General features: G+C 44.9%; 1 protein-coding gene across 1 annotated transcript; it reads left to right on the forward strand.

Annotated features, from left to right (window-relative positions):
• Window position 1: 1 nt before the first annotated feature.
• Window positions 2-18,918, forward strand: SLC37A3 (solute carrier family 37 member 3; the record flags this gene model as incomplete). The annotated part of the gene is made up of 14 exons (XM_008642421.2): window positions 2-18; window positions 121-235; window positions 2,272-2,364; window positions 2,806-2,889; window positions 4,059-4,204; window positions 4,824-4,920; window positions 5,974-6,058; window positions 7,113-7,297; window positions 9,740-9,881; window positions 11,110-11,211; window positions 12,827-12,874; window positions 13,681-13,832; window positions 15,539-15,604; window positions 16,430-18,918. Coding segments are annotated over 14 exons (1,425 nt in total), but the record flags the coding sequence as incomplete, so codon positions are not given.
• Window positions 18,919-22,519: the final 3,601 nt, after the last annotated feature.

The raw sequence follows: 22,519 nt of genomic DNA on the forward strand, positions 1-22,519 counted from the left end.
CCTGCTGACCTTCTTCAGGTAGGTTGAGTGTATCTCTGCTCAGAGATTTGTATTTCCCCCCTTTCCCCCTTAACATCCAGAGAAAATTCAGCCAACCTGTGTCTGTGTGTTTTCTGGCAGTTATTCCCTGCTCCATGCCTCCAGAAAGACATTCAGTAATGTCAAAGTCAGCATTTCCAGCCAATGGACTCCCTCCTGCCTAAACAGCACGGCCCCTGAGCTCCGGCCATACGAGGTAAGGACACAAGGGAGAAGGGAGTGCAAGGAAAGGTGGGCAGCTGCCAGTGGGCTGAGCTTGTGGGGCTGAAGAGGCCCCTTAGGTGTTCCTCACTTCTCAGAATGTGAGGGGGAACTTTAGGAGTTGGCATTGTAGTGTTATGGATCACCAGGCAAGTCTGAAATCTTCCCTAGTGGTACCCAGAGGGAAACTTCTTGAGAAGCTACAGTGTTCCAAAGGAAATGGGGGCCCCAACAGAGTCTGCAATAGCCAGAAGCATGGAGGAGGGGGAAACAGGGACTCTTCCTCTGGAGCGTTGGAGGCAATAAACCAAAGCAGTTAATGGGCTTACAGAGAGTTCTGTGAAATCCTGGCTGTGCTTTCTCTGTGGCAGTGGTGCTGCTGCCACTCTCTTAAAAGGATAGCCAAACCAGGAGAGAAGAGAGCTATCTGAGCATGCTAGCTGCTTATCCTAAGTTGATAGTGAAGAATGATGTTTTATCTTGCATCTAAAAGGTCTGATTTCCATGCTGAGCATCCAGTACGCCTTGTCTTTAAAATCCTGGCTTCAGTGAAAGCAGAGGGAGTTTGGCAGTGCTTGCTTGCAGGAAAGGAAGTTTTAAAGTGCTTGGTTCTCACAAATGGGAATGCAAGAACTACCTCCTGGTTCCTACCATAGGGTGTTTAGGGCCATGCTTGTTTTTTGTAATGCTTTGTCCTGATGCTTTTGAGAAGTGGAAGAAATCTCACATTAACAGCTTGGTCACAGGCCATGAGATCTATTAGAGCAGGGAGTTACAAGTCAGCTGCTGGAGCGTTGCCTGCATTAGAAATCATTGGTTATTTGAATGTTTGACAGAAGGAACAGAAGGATGATAAATGCTGACTTCTTGTGATAAGTGAGAATAGTAAATTTCACTTGTAATGTGTTCAGGATTTTATAGTATGGCCAAAAGGAGCGAGCATCCCAGGGATGCTAAAACAAAATACAAGGTGTTTCTGTTTAGTTCTTTAACTGACTTTCAGACAACTAGTATATTTTGGAAGCTGTTTTGTTTTGGTTTTTTTAATATATAGATGATTTGGTGTTTGCTGGATGTTGAGATGCGTGTCTGAACAAGAAAAATGGTCAAACTGGTCCTTTAGGTATCAATTTAGGTTCCATCTGTTAAACTAAGTGGACGTATGAGTAGTGTTGTCTGTGCAAGATGTTCTCCTGGAGGGCTAGAATCAAGCTGAAGCTGATGATATTTGAGTTAGGCATATCTGTAGGTTGGGCTTGGGTTGTGTTTGTTTGTTTTCTAATGGAGGCATGGTGAGAAGGGAAGAAAACTTTGTTCTGATTAACTTTATTCATTCTTCAAGTTATCCTCAAAGCTTGCTTTTTTAACCTGATTTCATTAATCTTTCTTTGGGGACAAGTGAGACTTTTCCCCTTTTTTTGATCATATTGAAAGTAAAGTGAAACTCAGGGTAAGCAAAAAACCTAACAACATTAGTGACTGGAGTTTGTTGTAAATAGTTTCCAACCAGTCTACTTCTTCCCCTTGTTCTTTTTGTGGTCTTTCTTTTCTGTTTGTTTTCTGTCATTTCTTATTTTGGCTGCTGCCACATATACTTCAAGGGAATTATTTATTTAATGAAGACAGCGAGAGAAGTACAGAAGAGATGCTGCACATAAAACAGAATATGCCTTTATTGTATTATTCATTAAAATGCTCATCAGTGTCTCAGAGTAAGAAGCTGTCTAACAGTTGCATGGTTGTTAGAAGTAGGGTTTGTTTTGCCAGTCGTTTGTCTTGATCCAGGTGAAAGGAACATTTCTCCCTTCTGGTTTGCTAGCTTGCCTTTTAGAAGTGAAACAAAGTGTCAGTGGACATTTTCTGCCAGAAGATAATGCCAGAATTGTTCCTGATTTGATAATTAAAGTCTTGGAGGAATGGGAGCTTGCTTGGGCCAGATGCTGTTCTGCTTTGGAGCTGGGGTTTCCACTGAAAAAGAGTAGAATGAGCTATGCCTCTCCCTGTTCACCTGTCAAATTTTTCTCTCTTTAGCTCTGGAACAGCAGCCATTTATTTCCTAATGCAGAAGAAGCAACTCTCTTCCTAGGGACACTGGACACCATCTTTTTGTTTTCCTATGCTGTGGTGAGTAAAGCTAACCCCCAGCTGCTCAGCTTTGGTTGACTCTTACTGGGAACATCTCACCCACAATAAAAAGCTTAGTTCAGAGGCAAATCTTTTCTCTTTCGGTTTCTGTTAGTTCTGCCCATGCCTGTCACCCATATGAAGATGCTTGTTAGCAAACACAAGGGAAGTACTATCACTTCAGAATTTCTTACACTCCTGTCACCAGGGAGGACTAGTTCTGTCTCTCCAAGAGTTCTCAGCTGAATTCTTTCAAACAAGAAATGTAATGAGCAGCTACGAGCAGGGTTTCTTTGGTGACAAGAGAAGTAGTTAGAATCAAACTGTACGTTGGTATAATGGCGGTGTTTGGATTAGTTTGGCCTTTCTATGTTATTTTAATTCTTACAGCTATGGGGTGTAAATCTTCTGGCTTTATTTAATGCTGTGTTTTGTTCTCAGGGTCTCTTTGTCAGTGGCATAGTTGGGGACCGCCTGAATTTACGCTGGGTTTTGTCTTTTGGCATGTGTTCCTCTGCTCTGGTGGTAAGTTGGAATGTAGTAGTGGGATTTAAAGATCTTCCTTAGGGTTTCTGGGCAGGGTGTTGCTGTAGGGGAGAAGAGGCTCTGTTTCTGTGTGAATCTGCTCGTGAGCTGTAGCTGTACCTCAGTGTCTCAAAGCCTGCAGGTATAACTTGGTGCTGGATGCATGTACTGCATTGTCTAAAGTACTGAGTGTAGATGACTCCCCCTTCCTGAAATGTCTAGTTCTGGACACTGTGTTAGAAGGAAATTCCTAAGTCTGAGGCACTGCCTAGAGACTTGATGAACAGCTTTTGTTCAAGATTGGTGTATTTGGACTTTTGGGGACTTAACTTAATCTCTGAGACCATGTATGTTGTTATCGAGGCTTTTGCTTCCAAACACAATCTTCACTCTGTTCTTTAAAGGATGTGCTAACAATCCCAGGCACTCATGTACTTATTTTATGTAATTGCTGGGAGGGTATGTGTCAAAAAAGAGTATCTGCTTAAAACAAAAGCGTTCTTCAAGTTCAAACCACTGCAGATAAGTGTGAATCTGTTTTATCTCATGGTGGTTTTCTGGCTATTAAAGTAGTAGTAAAATGTGTGGAGTGTGTTTGATTTACCCAGTGGCTACAAACCCTACTGTGACCTATTGGGCTCTGCAAACACGTGACTACAAGTGTGCCTCAAGCACCCTGTGCCACAATGTGTGTTTATTTTGGCTGGTTTGGGTTAGAGCACTTAGTAATTTGAGACCTGGCTGTAGTATTTATGTTAAATTTGGTGAAGATCCATGACCTGTGAGGGTTCTGTGTTTGCAGAGAGCCTCATGGATTAGGATGTCAGTACAGCAGCAGATCAAGAGGCTACTCTATTTTTAGTGTTGTCACTGAAAGTATTTGTCTCTTCCTTCTCCTCTGCTGTTGTAACTGTGCTGTTTGGGGAGACAAAAGTCTTTTGGAGAGGAAGTGCCATGATAGCACGTTTGTCTCTGGAGTCAGAGCTCTGCTGGCTCAGCAGAGGGTGCTGTGAGTCCTGTGCTGTGTCTCAAACAATGCCAGCCTGGCCTCTGCCCTGGCCCTGCACAGCTCCCTGAAAGCTTGTTCCTTTTTTTAGCACCGCACTCCTGAATGTCTTTCATCAGTAGCCTCAGGGTGTCTTCTCTGTTTTCCCCCTGCTCCTCTCTAGGTGTTCTCCTTTGGCACACTCACAGAATGGTTGCATTTCTACAACAAGTGGTTCTACTGCTGTCTCTGGGTTGTGAATGGCTTGCTGCAGTCCACTGGCTGGCCCTGTGTGGTTGCTGTCATGGGAAATTGGTTTGGAAAAGCTGGGTAAGTTGAGTTGTCTTCAGTGACTCACTTTCTGACCTGCTGAGCAACAGATCATGCTGAAATTCTCAAATCAGAAAGGCCAACTGTTAGATCATAATTAAAATTAGGTAGGATGAAATGTGCCTTCCTTGTTACATTCTCTCTCTCTTTCTCATTTTTCTGGAGCCACAGCACAGCCTGGTGTGAACACAACTGTGTGTGTTAAAAGCACAGAGTCAAACTTCAAAAATCCCTTAGAGTGACTCAATTTTAATTTTCATACCACTGGAAAACCTGTTTCTGTCTACTTACCAATAAAGAGAGCAAATAGTAACTGACTCCTGGTAGATTCTACTCTCTCTCTGGGGTATTGCAGAGGAGTTCTAGTCAGTTTGTAACCTAGTTGCCAGCTCACTCTGCTTTAACACAGATGTTTCAGGGTTCCTTGCTTATCTATTTGACCCCTCCAAGTTATTATGTGTTTTGTTTTAAGTGAACTTTGTGTCTCTTTGAAGTGGTCAGGGAAAATGGTGTAACTTTATTCATAAGTTAAAGTTCACTTGAATGTTTTGTTTTGGTCTTGTTTGTAATGTCATCTGTCCTCACATTGCCTGCTTCAAATCTTTTTCCCCTTCTGCAGGAGAGGTTTTGTGTTTGGACTCTGGAGTGCCTGTGCATCTGTGGGAAATATCCTTGGGGCATTCCTTGCCTCCTGCGTTCTCAAATATGGCTATGAGGTAGGTATTGCTGCCTGGCTTCTAGCTGCACCTGCGTGTCTGAATGGGTTATGAGACACTGGCTTCTTATCCCATCTTTGAGGGGCAGCAGCCTCATGTGTCCAATTTCATCTTACTGAGTTCTGTGGAGGTAAGCAGTAGGCAGAATAGAAAGGCTATTCCTTTCCTGACTCTTCCAAACTGGGAGAAATGAGCTTGAGACTCCTCTGTAAACAGGACTGATGTTACTGAGGAGCTCTAGTGTCACATTATACCTTCTTCTGATTTGGGTGGCTTCAAGTGCTCTTCAGAGTCATCCAGCACAGGTTCTCAGTTGACTGGAGTCACTGGAGCTGGAAGGGCATGGAGGCATAGCTGCTGTGAGTGGGAAGAGGCCAGGCTGTCCTGTGGCAGTGGACAACTGAGCACAGGGAATGGGAGTGACCCAGCACATCTTGCAGCATGGGGTCTCTGAGGACAGGCTGGCAGAGCTGAGCTGGTCACTCTGGACATGAGAAGGCTTAGGGTACCAAGAGCAGCCTTCCAAAGCCTGGGAGAAGATTGCTGAGAAATCAGAGCCAGACTTTTTCCTGGACTACACTGTGAGAGAGCGAAAAAGCAGTGGGTATAAAGTGAAGCAGGGATGGTTCCAACTGGATATTTGGGAAACTATTTTCCTATGATGTAAAGCAATGGAACAAGGGGACAGAGCCTGTAGGATCTGTCTTTGGAGGATTTCAAGATCTGATTGACTAAAGCTCTGAACAATCTTGTCTGAATTTGGTGCCTGACCCTTCTTTGAGCAGTCCCCTCCAATAGAGCTGTATCTCTGGTTGAGTTGTCTCAGCTGCTTCCTCACTGCTGTCACCTCAGTACAGATAGGCCTAGATAGGACCCAGTCTATTCAGGAGATGCAGAGATCACTTGTTTCCAAGTGTTATGGATGCAGTCTGGGTTGTTGTAGCTGTGTTTGCTCTCTAATGAGGCTGGAATGTAAAGAAACCCTCATTAGTGAGGGAGGTGTGTGTGACTGAAAGTGCTTTAAAGAAGAATGCTTTTTTTATTCCTCTTCAGTATGCTTTCTTGGTGACTGCCTCCGTACAGTTTGCTGGAGGAGTCATTGTGTTCTTCGGGCTCCTGACGTCGCCGAAGGAAGTGGGTGAGTGGAAGAGCTGTGCTATTTCAGTCCCTTCATGGAAAGCAGAGCTGCAGCTTTCCAGGTAGTTCTACTCATTCTGACAGCATTTATCCTCAGGGCTCTTACCAAATGGTCTTGCACCTTAGTGCATTTAATGGAGCAAATGCTTTACTTGCCAAGATCACACTAAATGCTACCCTGCATCACGTGAATAGGGTCTGGATATTTTTTAAAAGCAAAATAAAATGGCCTGGCTTTAACATCTCCATTAGGATATGCCTAATTATCAGTTTTTCTTCACCTGAAACATCAGTATTTGTTAAAGAAACAGCAGACAAACTGATAACTGGTTGTTGTAGGAGAAAACTATGGCAAGCCTTAACTGTGCAAAGGGAAGGGAGAGTAGTTTTGGTCTGCAGGACTGCCACAGATAAATAACTCTTGGGTTGGATGTGTTTCTTCTCTGAAAAGGTGGCAGGCAAGTCAGAGTGTAGGAGGAAAACAAAAGAACTTTGGGGCTTTGACAGGGCCGTGGAGGAGGTTTCCCAGGTGCCTGCAAAGGCTGTAAAGTTGGTAGCGCTAAAGCTGCCATAAAGAGTGCTCATAAGAGTGCTCTGCATCCCAGGATGCACAATGCAGTTCCCAGGCCTTCCATTCCAGCAAAGGCACGAACAGGCAGCAGGTGTCTGTGTCCCTGCTGCTACACTCAGCCTCCACATTCAAGGGTGGTGGCACCCAGGAGCCAGGGCTGAGGATCCCAACCCCTCAATAAGGGGGGAAATGCACTAATTTGTTGTGTCTTCCAACTAATGGCCAGACACTCAGAACAGACAAAGCCGACGCCAGGATCAGACAATACTTTCAAGAGCCCTAGAAGACAAAGGGTAGAAACTGGCGGCACTGCAGAACACCATCTAGAAGAGTTTCTAAGCCAAAGGAAGATGGAGGTATGGGAGAGCAAGGGAATTGCTAGAAGGTAGAATTGCTTAAAAGAAGTGAGCATAGCTTTAGAGTGGGGAGAGGGTGAACAGGCTGTGGTCCGTTTTTCCTGTTGCTTATTCCTTGTAAAACTTAGGCCTCCCTGAGCTTGGAGCAGATGAAGATGAAGTCAGTGTGGAAGAAGATGCCAACAGACCTCTGATGGGCAATGACGATGTAGATGATGATGACCGGAATTACTCCATTCAAGCAACTGACAATGACAACCAGCCCAAGGCCATTGGCTTTTTCCAAGCTTGTTGCCTTCCTGGTGTAGTACTGGTGAGGACACAGGTTCTTAAGTAAGAGCTGACTTATCTGTTAAACGTAAAGCTGGCTTTTTGCGTTGTCAGGATTTGTTCACATCATTGTTAATATGTTGACCATATGTTGTAGTGGTTGACATCTGATGTCTCACACTGTTGAAATGTTGGGGTTGGGCCTGTTATCCTTGTGTGCATGGATGATACTGTCTGGGTGTGTGGTGTGTGTTGCTCTTCCCATCCTGCTTCATGGAGTGCATGTAATGAGCAGGGGAAGGGGAGCAGAGATCCTGCCCTTCCTGCTGTGAATTTGGAAGGGAGACCATGAGCAAAGGTGGCTGTAGGATGCTTCCTTGGTAAGATAGATGCCTGCCCTGAGGAGTGGGGTTCTCACTCCTAACTGAGCATCACACAGAGCTCTGTGGCACTGATACTGAGATTTGGGGTTTTTTAGTTACTGTAAAGCAGAAAGCTGGCCTGAAAAGCCTGAATTGGCATGATGTGACAGCTGGCAAAGTGTGTGGGATTTCTTAGGAACAACAGGAAACCAAGGCCTGGTGATGCAGTTTCCACATATCCTTGTCCTGACCCTTGAAAACTTGTGCTTCTGTATCAGCGGTATTGCCCAATTCATGTTCAGCTGAAAAGTTAACCTGTCATTAAAAACCAGTGTTAACCTTCTGCGTCTGTGGGCTGTCCCCTCTGAGTACTACAGCCAGTACAAGAAAGGGGGCAGAGTGGCTGGCTCAGCAGAACAGTGGGAACTGTCTGGATTTGTCATGGAGCAGAGCTACTGAATGGGCAGTGTTGCCAGGTATCTTTAATGAGCAAAGCAGTTGACTGTTGTGATTAAAGAAACAGGAAATCTGGAAGGGGTGGGTGGAAACCTAGAAATGTCAGTGTGTTGAATGCAGGACAACCCCAGTTCTGTTGTTAAGGCCTTAGTTGAGGGATGGCAAAAGAGAGCAAACCCATCTTGAGTTCTTTCCTCCTCTGGTAAATGCCTTACACAAAATGTTAGTGGGTGGCATCTGCCTCAGTTGATGTGTGACCTTTTTCACTGGCCTGAGCAAAAGGAGATGGCAGCAACTGAGGTTGCTGGCTTCGTAGTTTGGGTTTTGAGGACACGTTCCACACCCTAATCCAGCAACCTGAACACCTCTGAGTTTTATCTGATGTCAGATTAGTGCCCAGCCAAACAGGGATACCATGTCAGATTGGTGAGAGACCAAATACTGAGAGAATCTCCAAAGCCTTGTCAAGATTCTACAAAGAATTTATTTGACATATTTTTTCTGTAGCTTCTCTCATCTCCTGCTGAGTGATACAGTGGAAGAGTTTTAGTGCAGACAGCTTTCCCCTGAGCCTCTAGGAATTCAGTGTTTAATCACTCAGACAATCTGGTGGACAGTTTCTTAGTGCATTGAAATAAATATCACTTTGTACAGTGCACTTTTCACACCCAGAGGCAGGAGAACTCTACCAAACATCCCCATGTCTTCCATATATGGTGGAAATTAGTTTGTGTCCTGTAAGAGTGAAAAAGCATTAATAATACAGCTAAAAAGTCTGTATCTATTAAAATAATATAAATTCAGAAGAGATGATTTTGTGGAGTTTAATATGTAAAAAGATCTGCTTTTTAAAATTCAAAATCAAGTGTCCATATGCACACAGTCTCAAAGGCTGTGCTTTAGCATCTTCATCCTTGTTTGCCTCTTCAAGTGGGTTCCTTGAACTGCTGTGTCGGTGTTTATCAGGCGGCTTTACTGAAACAGGGTGACCTGTCCCTCCACATGCTGGGCCAGCAGTCCCTGAGAACTAATCTTGGCCACACACATGAGGGCTCTGAAGGAGGAGATCTGCTAGCTAAGGACAAATTGAGCCCAGCAGCCAGAAGAAGGAGGTTGTCTCAGTTGTTGGGTTTGAAAGCCCGTGCTCAGCTTTGGCCACACCTTTCATCCCGTGTCCGGGAATACCTGCCTGGGGATTACGGATGAAGCTTTCTCTTCTGGTGCTGTAAGCAGATGAGCCTTTTGAGCAGCGCAAGATAGCACAGAGGAACCACTTCACAGAACTTTTCTCAGCATGATGCACAGATGACTAAATCTCAGGCTTGTTTCATGTCACGTGGTTGGCTCCCTTCTCTTCAGAAGGTGAATTAAATTTTCTTTTTTTTTTTTTTTGAAGCCTGATGTCATCTCCTCTCAAGATTACACTGAAAGTGTTTTAACCCATTGCATTCAGTGATAAAAAATAACCTTCTTGTCAGTGATTTTTGTATGCCTGGGTTCCCTTTGATGTTCAGCATTAAGCTTTCATGATGCTGCCTTCTTACATGAAATTCAGAAGCGCTTTCCCATGAAAGCTTTAGCTGGATCCAGAGCTTTATGGGAATAAGCAGAAGTGCTGTTTGCATTTCTCAAGTGCTAACTGCTCGCTGGCCCTCTCTTTGTTCCAGTACTCCTTGGCCTATGCCTGCTTGAAGCTGGTGAATTACTCATTCTTCTTCTGGCTGCCCTTCTACCTCAGCAACAACTTTGGATGGAAAGAAGCAGAAGCTGACCAGCTCTCGATCTGGTATGATGTGGGAGGAATCATAGGTGAGTGAGCAGGGGAGTGACATCTTCTTGCAGCTGCCTGCATAGTGTTTGAGAATGAAAGACAGTGAATGCAGCCAGAGCAGTAGTGTTCAGTGGGATCTCACTTTCACTGAATGTGGGAAAAGTCTAGTTATGTATGTGGCTGCTTGGCTTTTTTTTTTCCTTAAAAAAGTATATGACCCCCTAAAGAGTTTACATTTAACTGAAGGGCACTGTCACACTCTTGAAAATTACCCCCAGCTGGCACTTTTCTTCACTGACTAGGACTTCTTGAAAAGTGCTGTGTACAAAATGGGGCCCCTGCTTGCTACTTCCTTTCTGACAGGTACCCTGGGGGAAGATTTAGATCTGGGCTTAGTGGGTTCTGTACTGTCCTGTCTGTCCTATGTTTTTAAGGACAGACTCATTGCAGATCTCAGCAGAGCAGGCACCAACTGTGTTATGTTCAGAAATTAAATGTAATTGCTCTTGTTCCTGCTGGCTGCAAAATCTGACCCAGTTCCTCCAGAATAAAGAATATATTGTATATGTGTTTAGACTTCCAATCTCCTGTGCTCAGGTTCTTGCTTTATTCCCTTGTCCAGTTAGCTTTCCTATAATAGACATCCTCATTTGGGTCTGTTCAGGGTCAGTGTTTTTGCCTCTGTGGCCTTTTCTGCATTAGGCTTTCTCAGCATTCTGGCTTTTACCAGCAGAGCAGTTCCTGCAGAGGTAGCAGTGGTACGTAAGGTGATTTTTATTGGCCTTTGGCATTTGTTGCATTCAGTTGCACCTGCCCTACGTAGGTGAAGACAGCAGGGAATGTGAGGCCCCTGTGTAACAGTGCTTTTCCTGTGAGAAAAGAGCTGCCTGTTCTTGCACTTTCAGTTAAAGGAACGAGCCACAGTGTTCAGCTTGCTTAATCCAGCGTTGTGGTGGTCGTAGAGTTGTGATTGTCCTATATGGGAAGAGAAGGAAAGTAGGAGCATTGGCTAGTTGCATACCAGAAAAAAAGAAGTAATACATTCCCAATAGAGCACTATGAGTAGTTTTCCCTGCTTTATCTGAGACACTTAAATTTACTGTTGTCTCTGTGTCCTGGGCAGTAAGGGCAGGAAACGTAGCTCTCAGGATTTTAGAGGGAATGTGTATTGATGAGGAAGTCAGAGGCCACTGCACTCAGTGAAATGAGCTTTGTTCAAGGTGTCAGCATCCTGATCTTGACAGTGATATTTTTCTTTTTGAACAGGTGGGACTATCCAGGGCTTGATTTCTGACGTGCTGCAGAAGAGAGCCCCAGTGCTAGCAGTGAGCCTGCTCTTCGCTGTGGGCTCTCTCTTTGGATACAGCCGTGAGTATGCGTGTGCTGCACAGGGATAAGAGGTTCATTCAGTGCATCCTAGAGAGAACCAGAGTACAGCCTGTTCTCATTATGTTTTCTGGTCTTGAAACTGCTTCTGGATCAGAATGGTGCCTTTTGATCTATTTTGCTCAAGTGCAGCTCTGCACAGAAAGAAATCTGTTCTCTGGTTAATGGGGTGGAAATGAATTCTCTGAGTGGCTGCATTTCCCTATAGTGGTGAGTTATGGTACTGGTCCTTCTGGTACTGATCCTCCTTCAGTGTCAGTGAGATTTTTGGCATTGTCATTGTGTCAACACCATAACTGGTAGAACAAGAAATCTCGGGTGCTTCCCTATACTATGAGGAAAGAGAATCTGTGGACAGATCTGTACTGGAGTACATATACACTACACAGAGGCAGGAGAAGCTCTTAGACTTCACTACTTACACTTCTGTAAGTGGTGAAATTGGAGAGTTTCTGCCTCTTTTATGATAGATATAGTTCTTGCTGTCTGGCTATTGAAAGGAATCTCAGGAAAACAAGAGTGTAAGGAGATGGGAAGATGTAATTCCTGTGAAACATCTTATGAAGCACTTCTAGGGGTGGCAGGTATGTGTCTTCAGACAATGTCCTGTAGTACCAGAGTGATTTAACTCACTGGGATGCTGTTTCACTTCTCTGTGTGTTCCTCCAAAATGGGGTGGTGGTCCAGACAGACTTTTATAGAGCACTTTGAGATCTGTGGGTAGAAAACTGCCAGAGCTGGACATGAGAAGTGTGGCTTTTGGAAGCATGCAGGCTTACTCAGATGGTCTCGAAGTAAGGTCAATAAGTTATTGAATAGCAAGGATTGGGTTTGGTGGAGTTTTTGTAGGCTCTTGTGCTAGCTCATTGCTTTAAAAAGTGAATTGGAAGTAAACATGAAATTACTGCTGATGAGGTTTGAAGTTTGTACTAGACAGCAGAGCAGCCAGAGCACCAGGTGCCTTGTGCTTAACTCAAAATGTGCTGCTGTCCAGACAGATACAGAAGTCTCAGGTGATCCAAGGTTCCTGCAGTGTGATAATTCAGCTTCCATCAGCCAAAACAGGAAACCTTATTATGCCCATAGTGTGTTGCACCTAAGAGTAATAATGGCCTGAGAATCTGTGAAGAGGGTGCACCTTGCCTTGCACAGGAACTTGCCATGTGTGGGCCCTGAGTGGAAGTGAGTAAGGAATTCAGGTGATGCCTGGAAGTGAGGTATCAGGGAAAACTGTCAGAAAAGCACTGAGGGACTGTAATGGGAAACTAGCTGCATGTACACGTGCTGCTGGGAAGGCAAGGAGAACCTGTAGGTGCTCAGACATGGCTTTGTAAAGAGGAATTAGGAGATGGGGGTTTGCATGTTTTGCTTTATTGTGCAGCATTGTTTGGGAAGTTGCTGGGTTACTACCTCCAGGTCCAATCTCTGTACTTTAAAAAATGTTTTGGAAAATGGAGAATGAGTGAAAAGGCTTATTCAAATGTTGAATACTTTATGATGAGAGAGTTTGAGCTGAGCCTGACTTCCCCAGAGAGACAGATGAAGGATTCTCTTACTACTCAAGTTTATTTACCCTCACCTGGTCTTTCTCTTGCAGGTTCCCCAAACAGCAAACCTATCAATGCTGTGATCATGGCAATTACAGGTAACTTCTCAAAAGCCGCTGTTATGCTGGTAGACATCTAAATGTGTTGCAGAGCAATCAGTAACACCAGCCAGGTGGTGGTAAGGTGTTTGTGTGTGCTGCCATCTCTGATGATTTTGCAGAAAGGGTGAAAACTGGGGCCCAGTTTCTGTTACCTTTGGAAAACAGCTGCAGGAAAACTGCCTTACAGAGGGAGGTATAGAATAGTGGCCTGGAGCTGAGGGGATCTGCCTTGGCTCAGTATGATGAAGGTGGATTTATGCCAAATTACCAGTGATCTTGTATCTGAGGAACTGGGTATATGGCAGAGTCATGAGCTGCAGCTCAAATTTGAGGGTGTTTGTCAGAATCCAAAATACCCTGTGTACTGTGAGAGGTCACAAGCTTTTTGTGCCACCACACATACTGTGCTGTGTTATGGAATTAAGCCTGCATGAATAGAGCCTTTCTTTCCAAACACTCTTATTTCAGAACTCTCTGTCCTGTTGTTGTGGGTCCTTTTTTTTTGCCTTCCATCTCCTCCTCCATGAACTGTTGGAGACTGAGGCTGTAGCATGGGGGTATGATACTCCAAAGTAATTAAAACGTTCTTGTTGGCTGTTTCTGTGTGGGTACTCCAGATATCCAGGGTGTTCCATGACTGTATGTTTCAGGTACCCCTCTGCTTGCAGTTACGCTCTGAGCACTGTCCCTAGACTTAATTATTGTCCTGAGCTTTGCATGGTAGAGAATCTGGGTTTTGAAGGTGTTTTGTTGAGAATCTGAGTATTTGTTTTGCACCAAGGCTGTTGTCTTGTCATTTTCAGGGTTTTTCATTGGAGGCCCCTCTAACATGATCAGTTCTGCAATTTCTGCTGACCTGGGGCGTCAGGATCTGGTGAAAGGCAGCAGCGAGGCTCTGGCAACAGTCACGGGAATTGTGGATGGAACAGGCAGTATTGGTGCTGCTGTGGGTCAGGTGAGGCTGCCAAAGGAAAAGAGAGGTCTGGGGAAGGAAGAAAAGTGTCTGTTGTGGTTACAGATGTTAGTACATTCCTCAATCCAGAGTTGTATGGGGAGAGAAAGAGAGAGTTGGGGGATTTTTAAAATAATTAAGAAACAACCAAGGGAACCTGTCTGTTTTAACAAAGTTTCCAGTGGAAACAATGTAATTAAGAACTAAACTAAGTATTAATAGTGCTAATGTTAAGGCACTTTTGTAGTTCAAATGAATTTTAGATACTTTCATATCCTGAACTTCAAAAAGCTTCGCAAAGAGTGAAAAAATATTTTGCAAGTTGGAGATTTTTTGTTTTGAGGTGATAGGAAAACCTTCTCTTACAGAAAAGCATATCTCTATAACTGAGTAAAATTGGAATACTTTGGAATGTTACAGCATTTATGGAGCGATTTAAAATTTGCTCTTATTTGTGCTTGCGCTTTTTATCTGTGGATATCTTTTACACCTTGTAAATCCAGCCCCACTTGCTTCAATAGTCCTTACAGTATGCTGCCAGAGGTCTGAGGACTAGAGTGTTGCAGAGGAGGAAGCTGACAGTGTGCCCACTGGGGATGTTTTCTTCTCAAATACAAGTGTTAGCTACGTGAAAGAACACAGTGGTGCTTTGGGGAGGATTTAGGAGAGGCATCGGAGCCAGTTCTACTCCAGGCATCCTGCAGTGGTGGTAAAATACCAGGGATGCAGGCAAGGCGTGCGAGTTCCTTTTCTAGAAAGGGATTTGGGTTTGTGCTTGCCATTGATTGCCTGAAAAATACAATCATTCAGTCGCTCCTTTGTGGGATAGATGCTGCTTATCTCCTCTGAACATGGAAAATTACAAGTGCTCTGAGGACATGTATAAGTGCACTGTTACACTCAGTGTTCTTCTGGCATCCTCTCGGTGTTTTTGTCTTCCCACACACATACCATCCAAACTCACGTCATCATAAAAATTGGGTCTTTGGTTCTGAGAGATTCCACCTGCCTCCCCTTCCAACACTGCATTTATTCCAGCAGAGACAACCACGACGTCATTCCGGGGGTGTGTGAATAACAGCAAATGCACAATGAGCGTGTTAGAAATTCAGATCCTGTCCTGATACACCCAGAAGTGAAGAAGGGAGGCCCTGTGCAGCATCTGAATATAAATCTGCTAATAAGGGATACATTTTCTTGTGTGGCCTGGGCTGCCCAATTGAGCCAGGGTGCAGCTCAGAACAGAGTGTAGTCTCAAGTGTCTTGCCTGGATGAAGGGTTAAGTAGTTACTGGTTGCACAACCCTTGAAAATGTGTCTTGTGTAATTTATAAGCCATTCTAGAGCTTTTAGCTCTTCTGAGAGTACTTACATCCACTTATGTCCCAGTGTTCCGTGCAAAAACCTCGTATTCAGCAGAGTCAATTTGTCACCCTTTGAAACTGTAGTTCAGTTCTGTCTTTGTGCTGCTCTGAGTTACTGTAAAGCTTCAGGATGGTGTCTCTGCTTTGCTGAAACTGTGGGTTTCATACAGAAAAAGGCTGCTGTCCTGAGTCATCTCTTCTGACAGGAAAAGACCAGTTGGAAGATTTTGTGATCAGCTCTGTGTAGAGTGTCAACAGCCCACAAAGTCTAGGAAATGAAAGTGTTATGCCTGAAAGTCATGCTTATCTCCCCAGTTTGAATAATATTCTTTTCATTTCTATTTAGTATCTAGTGTCTTTGATCCAGGAGAACCTGGGATGGATGTGGGTTTTCTATTTCTTCATTCTAATGGTAAGAAATCACCGTTTTTAAAAATTCTTTGTCAAAGCTCAATTTGCCATAGGAGGTTTTTGTGAGAACCTGGGAATTGTGACTTCAGATACCATTCTCAAAGTGGCCTGTGGTGTGGCTTTGCCTCAGGTTGTCTAAGTCAGGTGGGTTCATTTTGGATCCTTTACAGTCCTGTTACCCAACAGGAACTGAGATTGTAGCAGAGACACAAAAATACTTGCCCAAAAAAACCTGTATGCATTTCCTAAAGCTCGTACCACCTTACTGACTTCCAAGGCTGGACTTCTCCCTCCTGTGTCTCCATGATACACAGTTTCTAGTATTTTCAGAGAGCTGAAGTGAAGCTGCTTGTTTGTTAGGTCTTGAAGATTAGTGGAAGGAGTGATGAGGGTGTTGAAACTAAACTGAAAATGCCTTGCCCCTGTTTTGCTGCTGGGGCAGAGAATGGTTGAGGCCCTGATGTCCACTCAGCATCACCACAGTGGTGAACATTGCACAATTCACTTGGTCTTCCCTGCTGGAAGTGCCAGGAGAGGTCTTTGCATCTGTGCTGACAATGGAGAAGGCCACTTTGGTAACCAGCAGAGGTGGTGAGGAGGAAGGTCACTGAGGACCTGAAGATCTCATCTTTCATAAAGGGTGATCATGACAGCTGAAATTGTATGAGCTTTCCTGCAAGCTCAGTCCTTCCTCTGCTGTGCCACTCTGTCATTCCTTCTCTTAGCCTGTATCTTTCTGGGATGGCCTTGGGTGCACATTGGAGTGGGGGTGGCTGCAGCTGTGGTTGCTCTGTGCTGACTGTCTTGGATTTGCTTCTTTCCACAGACGAGTTCAACAGTCCTGTTCATTTCACCGTTGATAGTGAGGGAGATCAGGTTGCTGCTGCACGAGCGGCGCCTGCGAATGCTGGCAGAGTGACTTCTGCTCCCCTCTGGAAGGACTGCTGTATGGAACTGACAGCTGAGACACTCATCAAAGCCCTGGGAGACTTGTTTGGTACATCCTCCAGGTTTGGACTGATTCAAAATGACTCCACAAGACTTGATTGAGTCGCCTTAGGCAAGCTCAGTCGTGAAGTACCAAATACCCATCCTGAGACCACTCTGTCACGGAGCTGCTGACCTAAGCCAGACAATCCATGGGACTGACGGATTGTCCCAGCCTCCCAGGCTCTTCCATGCCAGCAGTCACACCAGGGTCTTCTGTTGGGTGTCTCATTCCTCTACCTTTTCTTATTTATTTCTGGATGTGCTGACCAAAGTCAGCTGTTTGAAACTGACGGTTTTTGGGAGGCTGTCTTGCAATGAATCTTGATGGTCTTTTGTGCTGGTGAAATCATACAGTGCAGTTCATGGATAGTCCTAAATTTAAGATCACCTTAGCTTTTAGAAAGGGCAAAAATAATTATTTGGAATTTACGCTGTCCAGTTGTTTAAAAACTGCTGTTGCTAAATCTCTGCACAGATGGACCTCTGCTATCCCCTAGTTATTAACTGTTATATATTCCAGTAGAGTCACATAGAGAAGTTACCTCTGTACTTGTTTTTAACATTTTTTAATAATGTTACTAATCTCTGAGAAATGAGATTTCATGGTTTTTTAAGCTATTGAATGGCGTGCAATACTTTACTGTGATCTCTGAAATAGGCCTTAGTAGGTCCTTTGTATCTAAAGGATCCTTGAATGGCTTCAGGGATCAGTAATGGGACACAAATACTTTCACTACTGCTTTGTTTATTGAACCTGATCAATACTGACCAAAATGGGTGTGAGGTGACCTTCTGAAGGAAACTGATGTCACTGACTTCATACTCCTTGGGCGATTGCTCATCTCTAGCAAAGAAGGATCAGAATGGAATTAAAGGAATTTAAGGGACCTGTCTGCTCTCAGACATGGGCTTCCAGACAGGGACTGAAGCGTACTCGTGGAGTCGCATTAACGAGCAACTGCTGCTCTCTTCCCCCACGCTCCTGTAGCTATGGCTGCATAGGGAACCTCAAGCTCCAGGGTTTGAAAGCTTGAGTTGTATCTTGAAGGGAAAGGTAGCTGCAAGTCTACCTGCAAGCACAAAAAACAAGTGGCTGCACTTGGTGTGGTGTTGTTGGAATGCTTTGCAGTACTGTGGTAAGCGGGATGACCAACTGACACCTCTAACATTTGTTGGTGATCTTAAAGGGATCACTGAGTAACTTCTCAAAAAATTGCTTTGTCTTTATGCCTTGAGATGTTTTATTGCAATAGGTCTGTGTTAACCTGCAGAACTTGTGAGCAAAGACTCCATCTAACTAGTCAGCAATGCCTGGGTGGGGGTGGGGAGCAGCAAAATTCTTGGAGCTGATAATTTGAAACTTTTAAAATGGGAACAGTTGCCTTTTCAAAATGTACAGTGATTTAATTTTATTTTTTAATTGATGAATGTCAATTTTTAGTCATGTGTTGATTGTAATGAGTGGAACATCATTAGTGCCTTACGGTTTTGCAGTTTTGAACAGTTGCTTGGTGATTGCTGCTTCTGCAGTTATATCTCCATGCACAGCTTTGCTTAATGTGGAACTCAGTTGCTCCATTTTAGACTTTTTTTGAGTCTTTCTCTCTGGGTGGAGGTAATTGTTGCATCTTTTTGTTAACCCTCAGAATATTTCAGTGCTTGGGAAAATGATGCCATTAAGCTGATACGGGACCTGAGTCCTGTTCTTGACTCTTCTCATTCCCATTCCAATTTTTGCCTGTATAATTAGAGCCGGAGACTGAGAATCTATCATCCTGTTCTCAGAATTATGCCCTGGGGTTAGTGTTCACATCCCAAGCTACTCATTAGCCCCTGTACAAATAGAATGAAAACTCCCTGAAATTTAGTTCTAAAATTGATGGCGGCACCGTTTACCCCAGCCACGGCGTCTGAAAATCTCTGGTTTCAAATTCCAACCTGGATGAACTTTTTGGCTGCCTCTCTGGGCAGCAGATAAGCAGCTGATGAAAGGTGGGGTGGGAAAGGGATGTTGCTGGGGTCGGGGGGAAGGAGAGGCCGGCCCCGGTAACAAATGGCTTCCTGTAAACAGTTCTGTCCCCTCTTGAGAAGTGTCAGGAGTGATGGAGCGCCGAGCCCGGGCTGCCCAGCCGCTGCATCCAAGCGTGCGGCGCTTTGGGGCCACCCGCAATTAGTGAGGCGTGCCTATGGCCTCAGGATTGCTGCTGTTGTTGTTGTCCTGGATTTTCACTACTGTGTGTTTCTCCAGGGTGCTCTGAAGGAGAAAGGTTTTCAATCTGGTCATGTCCGAACTGATCTCACGTGAATAAACGTACTTCGACTTGATCTGGGCTTGTTCTTCCGTGTGCTTTGTTCCACTCTCCCCGGTGTGGTTCTGCTGAGCGTCCTCCTCTTCCTCCTCCTCACAGGTCTGGCTCTAGCAGCTGCTTTTCACTCAACTGCTGTGAAGGCCTGAGCCCTGGCTAGTGCTGAAACCAAACCCTCATCCCAGCCTAAAAGGGGACCATGTTCCCTGGGCTGCAGTTTGGCACTCTTCCTGATCAGGCTCACAGGAAGTTTTGTGCAAGTCCCCTAACAGAGATGCCCATAATGGTATAATTAATGGCCTTAAATAAAGGAACCAGACCATATACTTGGTTTTATTAATTTATTTCTTTGTTGATCTGCATGTAGAAGTCAGGTGTTCTTCCCCTGGAACTAAATGTACCATGTGCCTGTGGGCCCTGCTGTGCCTTCTCTCCTGTGGCTTGTTCCTTTAAACATGAATCCACATCCTTGCTTAGCTGTGTTTAAATGGACACAGTGGGGAACTTGGTAATTGTGTTTGTGTTTTATAGTTTATATTAAATTCCAAGTTGAGCACAATACCAGACCACTGGAGAAACTCCTGTGCCTGCATGTTCTGTCCCTCAGCCCTGAGTAGTTTGGTGGTGCTAGGATGCTATTCCTCAAGAAAACTAACAGTTCATATTTTTACCCCTTCTCTGTCACTTTTTTTCCCCACCTACTCATCAGGAACTTTCCAGCCTACTCTGGAAGTACTCTGAGGAGTAGAGCTTTGCCTGAGTATCTGAAAATGCTGAGAGTAGCAAACCCCATCGCCACCGCTGTGACTGTGATCTCCAGAGCTGAATGTGTGGGCAAGCAAGAGAGGAGGAATTGCTTAACTTCAGAAGTGCAAAGGAAATGCACAAGGAACTGATCTCTGAGTGTTTTAGACAACGCCAGGATGTGACAGACTGACCAAACTGGTATTAAAAGAAAAGGTGTGCTTCAGCCCCGTAACACTTGTCTGTATCAAGGAAAGGCCTTGCAGTAGATGCCCTACAAGCAATGCTGCTGCATCCTGGTTTTCTTGGAAGCGTGGAACCCAAAAGATCTGGATGTCTGCCTGGTGGGTACCACAGTGCTCTCCAAAGCAGGGAGAATTGAGCTGCTGCCCTAAGTGCTGGGCAGCCTTACGGAGCATGTGAGCTGCTTGTCCTCACCAAACCCAGGAGAGCAGCTTTCCCTTCTGCAGGAGAGTGGGAGGAGAAGCAGCAGCATGCTTTAGGGGTTGTTTTCTGCCAGAGGGAAAAGGACAAAAAGTATTTTGAGATAGTCCCACAGACCTCACCAGTTCAAGCACTGGCTGCTCAGGGATGTCTTGGACACGCTGCTCTTTGGTTATTCTCCTGTAATTTAACCCTCTATCCAGCTGTGGCCAAAGTGCTCTGCCAAACCTGTTTGAAATTTCTCCCCTCCTTCTTTTCTAGGTTCTTTTCTAACTGGAATTGCCTATGGGGATGTTTTGGGTTCTGTATTGCAGAAGTTTTCTAAGGCACAGCATGCCCACCTTCCTGCATCTTTGTCAAGCCTTATCTAATCCTTTTAGTAAACAGCCTCCCGCTCGCAGGAGGCTGTAAATACAAGCTCTTAGGATGCTGTGTGAGGCTGGACTGGGGCTCCCTGTGGTATCTATATGCCCAAGAAAACATCCCCCATCCCTGGAAGTGTTTAAGCCCAGGCCGGATGGCCTCTGAGCAAACTGGTCTAGTGGAAAGTGTCTGTGCTTACAGGAGGGGGGTTGGAACTAGATGAACATTAAGGTCCTTTCTAACTCAAACCATTCTGTGATTCTATTAAAGCCTCTCTAAAGGAGAGTTGCTTAGTACAAAGATGAATTTAGGCAATTACTGGGAACATTTCTTTTGGTTCTCCTGCACTGGTGATGATATTTGTATACATTTGGATCCCAGGAGGTTCTCTTGGAATGTCTCCTTTGTCCAGGGCTGTGACAGCATGCAGGTGCAGTAGCCAAACTGGAAAGTACTCCTGGAGCAGAGAGCAAGCTTTGTTACTTTCTTCTAAAGTTTAAGAGTACTGCCAGGAGAAGAAAGACTGCTGCTGAGAATAGAGAAGTCCAAGTAAAGTATTTGGAGACAATCTATTTTGTTTGGGAATAGATTTTGAAGTGGCAGGTGGAGTTGGTGGACTTGGAGGTGAGTTGGTGATGTCTCTGTCCTTTTGGTGTTCTTCCCCTGTTGTGAAGCAAAGGGAATCTGTACAACACCACCTCTTGTCCTTGAGGGCCACAGAAGTAGCAATAGAATTTGGAGTGTACCAGTGGAATGACAGCAGCTAAGGAGGAGATTACTTACATGTGCTAATTAAATCTTGTTTCTTTATAATGCGGTTAGCAAAGTATTGGGGATTTGGGCTGGGTTGCTTTCTCTGGGCTCCTGGATTCCAACACGACCCCAGAGAACTCCTATACCTGGACACCTATGTCCTCACTCCTTTTCCTGTTAGGTGGGACCCATTTCTAGAAACTCACTCATCTGCTCTGGGGTGCATGGCAGAGAAAAGGATGTTGGGCTGACAAGAGCTGGTGCTTGCCTGCAGCGAGTGCCAAAGATGACAAAGCAGTTGGGTTTCAGCCCACTGCACTATCCAGCCAGAAGGATGGGAGTGTTTGAGAGGCAGTTTCATTGGGACTGGCTCAGATATCCATTTATCTCTTCTTCATCCTCCTTGCTCTCTGCTGTAACTCCTGCATCCTTCTTGGAATAGTAAGATTTCAGTTCTTCCAGTCAGTAGCAGGTTCATCCCAGGACTGCTTATCAAGTCATGGCAACAAATAGGGCAGACGACAACAAGCAGCTGTGCTCATTCCTCTGGAAGGCAAAGGAGCTGTTCGTGGGGATGGATGCAAAGGTGGGAGCCCTGCCCGTGAGAGCAGTCCTGTGTCAGCATCAGGGACTTGGGAATCAGCCCACGCGCCCAAAATGTCTGGAGCTTTGTCTCTCTGTGTATCTCTGAAGCTCCCAGGCTCATTTTTAAACCCTGCCTTGGTCCTTCGTGCTCAGGTGGCATCAGGGCTGGTTTCCCTGAGGGAAGGAGGAAGGGGAACATGGAGCTTGGTTCCAGCAAGCTGGGTGCCAGCCTGGTTATGAGGGAATCTGGCCTTTGCTCCCAGATGGCAAAATCCCACTTGCTTTATGCACCTGGTTCCACTGTACTTCGTCACCTGCCTTGGCTGCTATTTTGCTCTCAGTTGAATGAGGATCTCTGCCTGACTTCTCCAACTTGATTGAGCACAGTTTTCTCAACTGCCTTCACTTCTTACAAAGAAAGGGAGTAGGGAGTTGTTTTGGAGGGTTTATCGTAGGACAAGGACTAGGTTTGCTGACTTTTCTTTGCTCTTCTCTTCCTAATTCCACTGCTTCACCTCAGTTTACCTGTTTGACCTCAGATGTACAGGACCATTTTTTCTGTCCCCAGTCTGTTTTCTTTGCTGCAGGCTTTGTGGTAGCTTGTCTCCAGGACCAGCGAAGGAGACAGTATTTTCTGTGCTAACAAAGGCAGCATTGTTGTAATGCTGTTGCAGAGTGGGTGGATGTGATTGCCAACAGACATATTCCTTCTGCTAGGGTGTGGATTAAGG

The sequence above is a fragment of the Corvus brachyrhynchos genome, unplaced genomic scaffold (genome assembly GCF_000691975.1).
Source record: "Corvus brachyrhynchos isolate BGI_N302 unplaced genomic scaffold, ASM69197v1 scaffold209, whole genome shotgun sequence".
NCBI lineage: Eukaryota > Metazoa > Chordata > Aves > Passeriformes > Corvidae > Corvus > Corvus brachyrhynchos.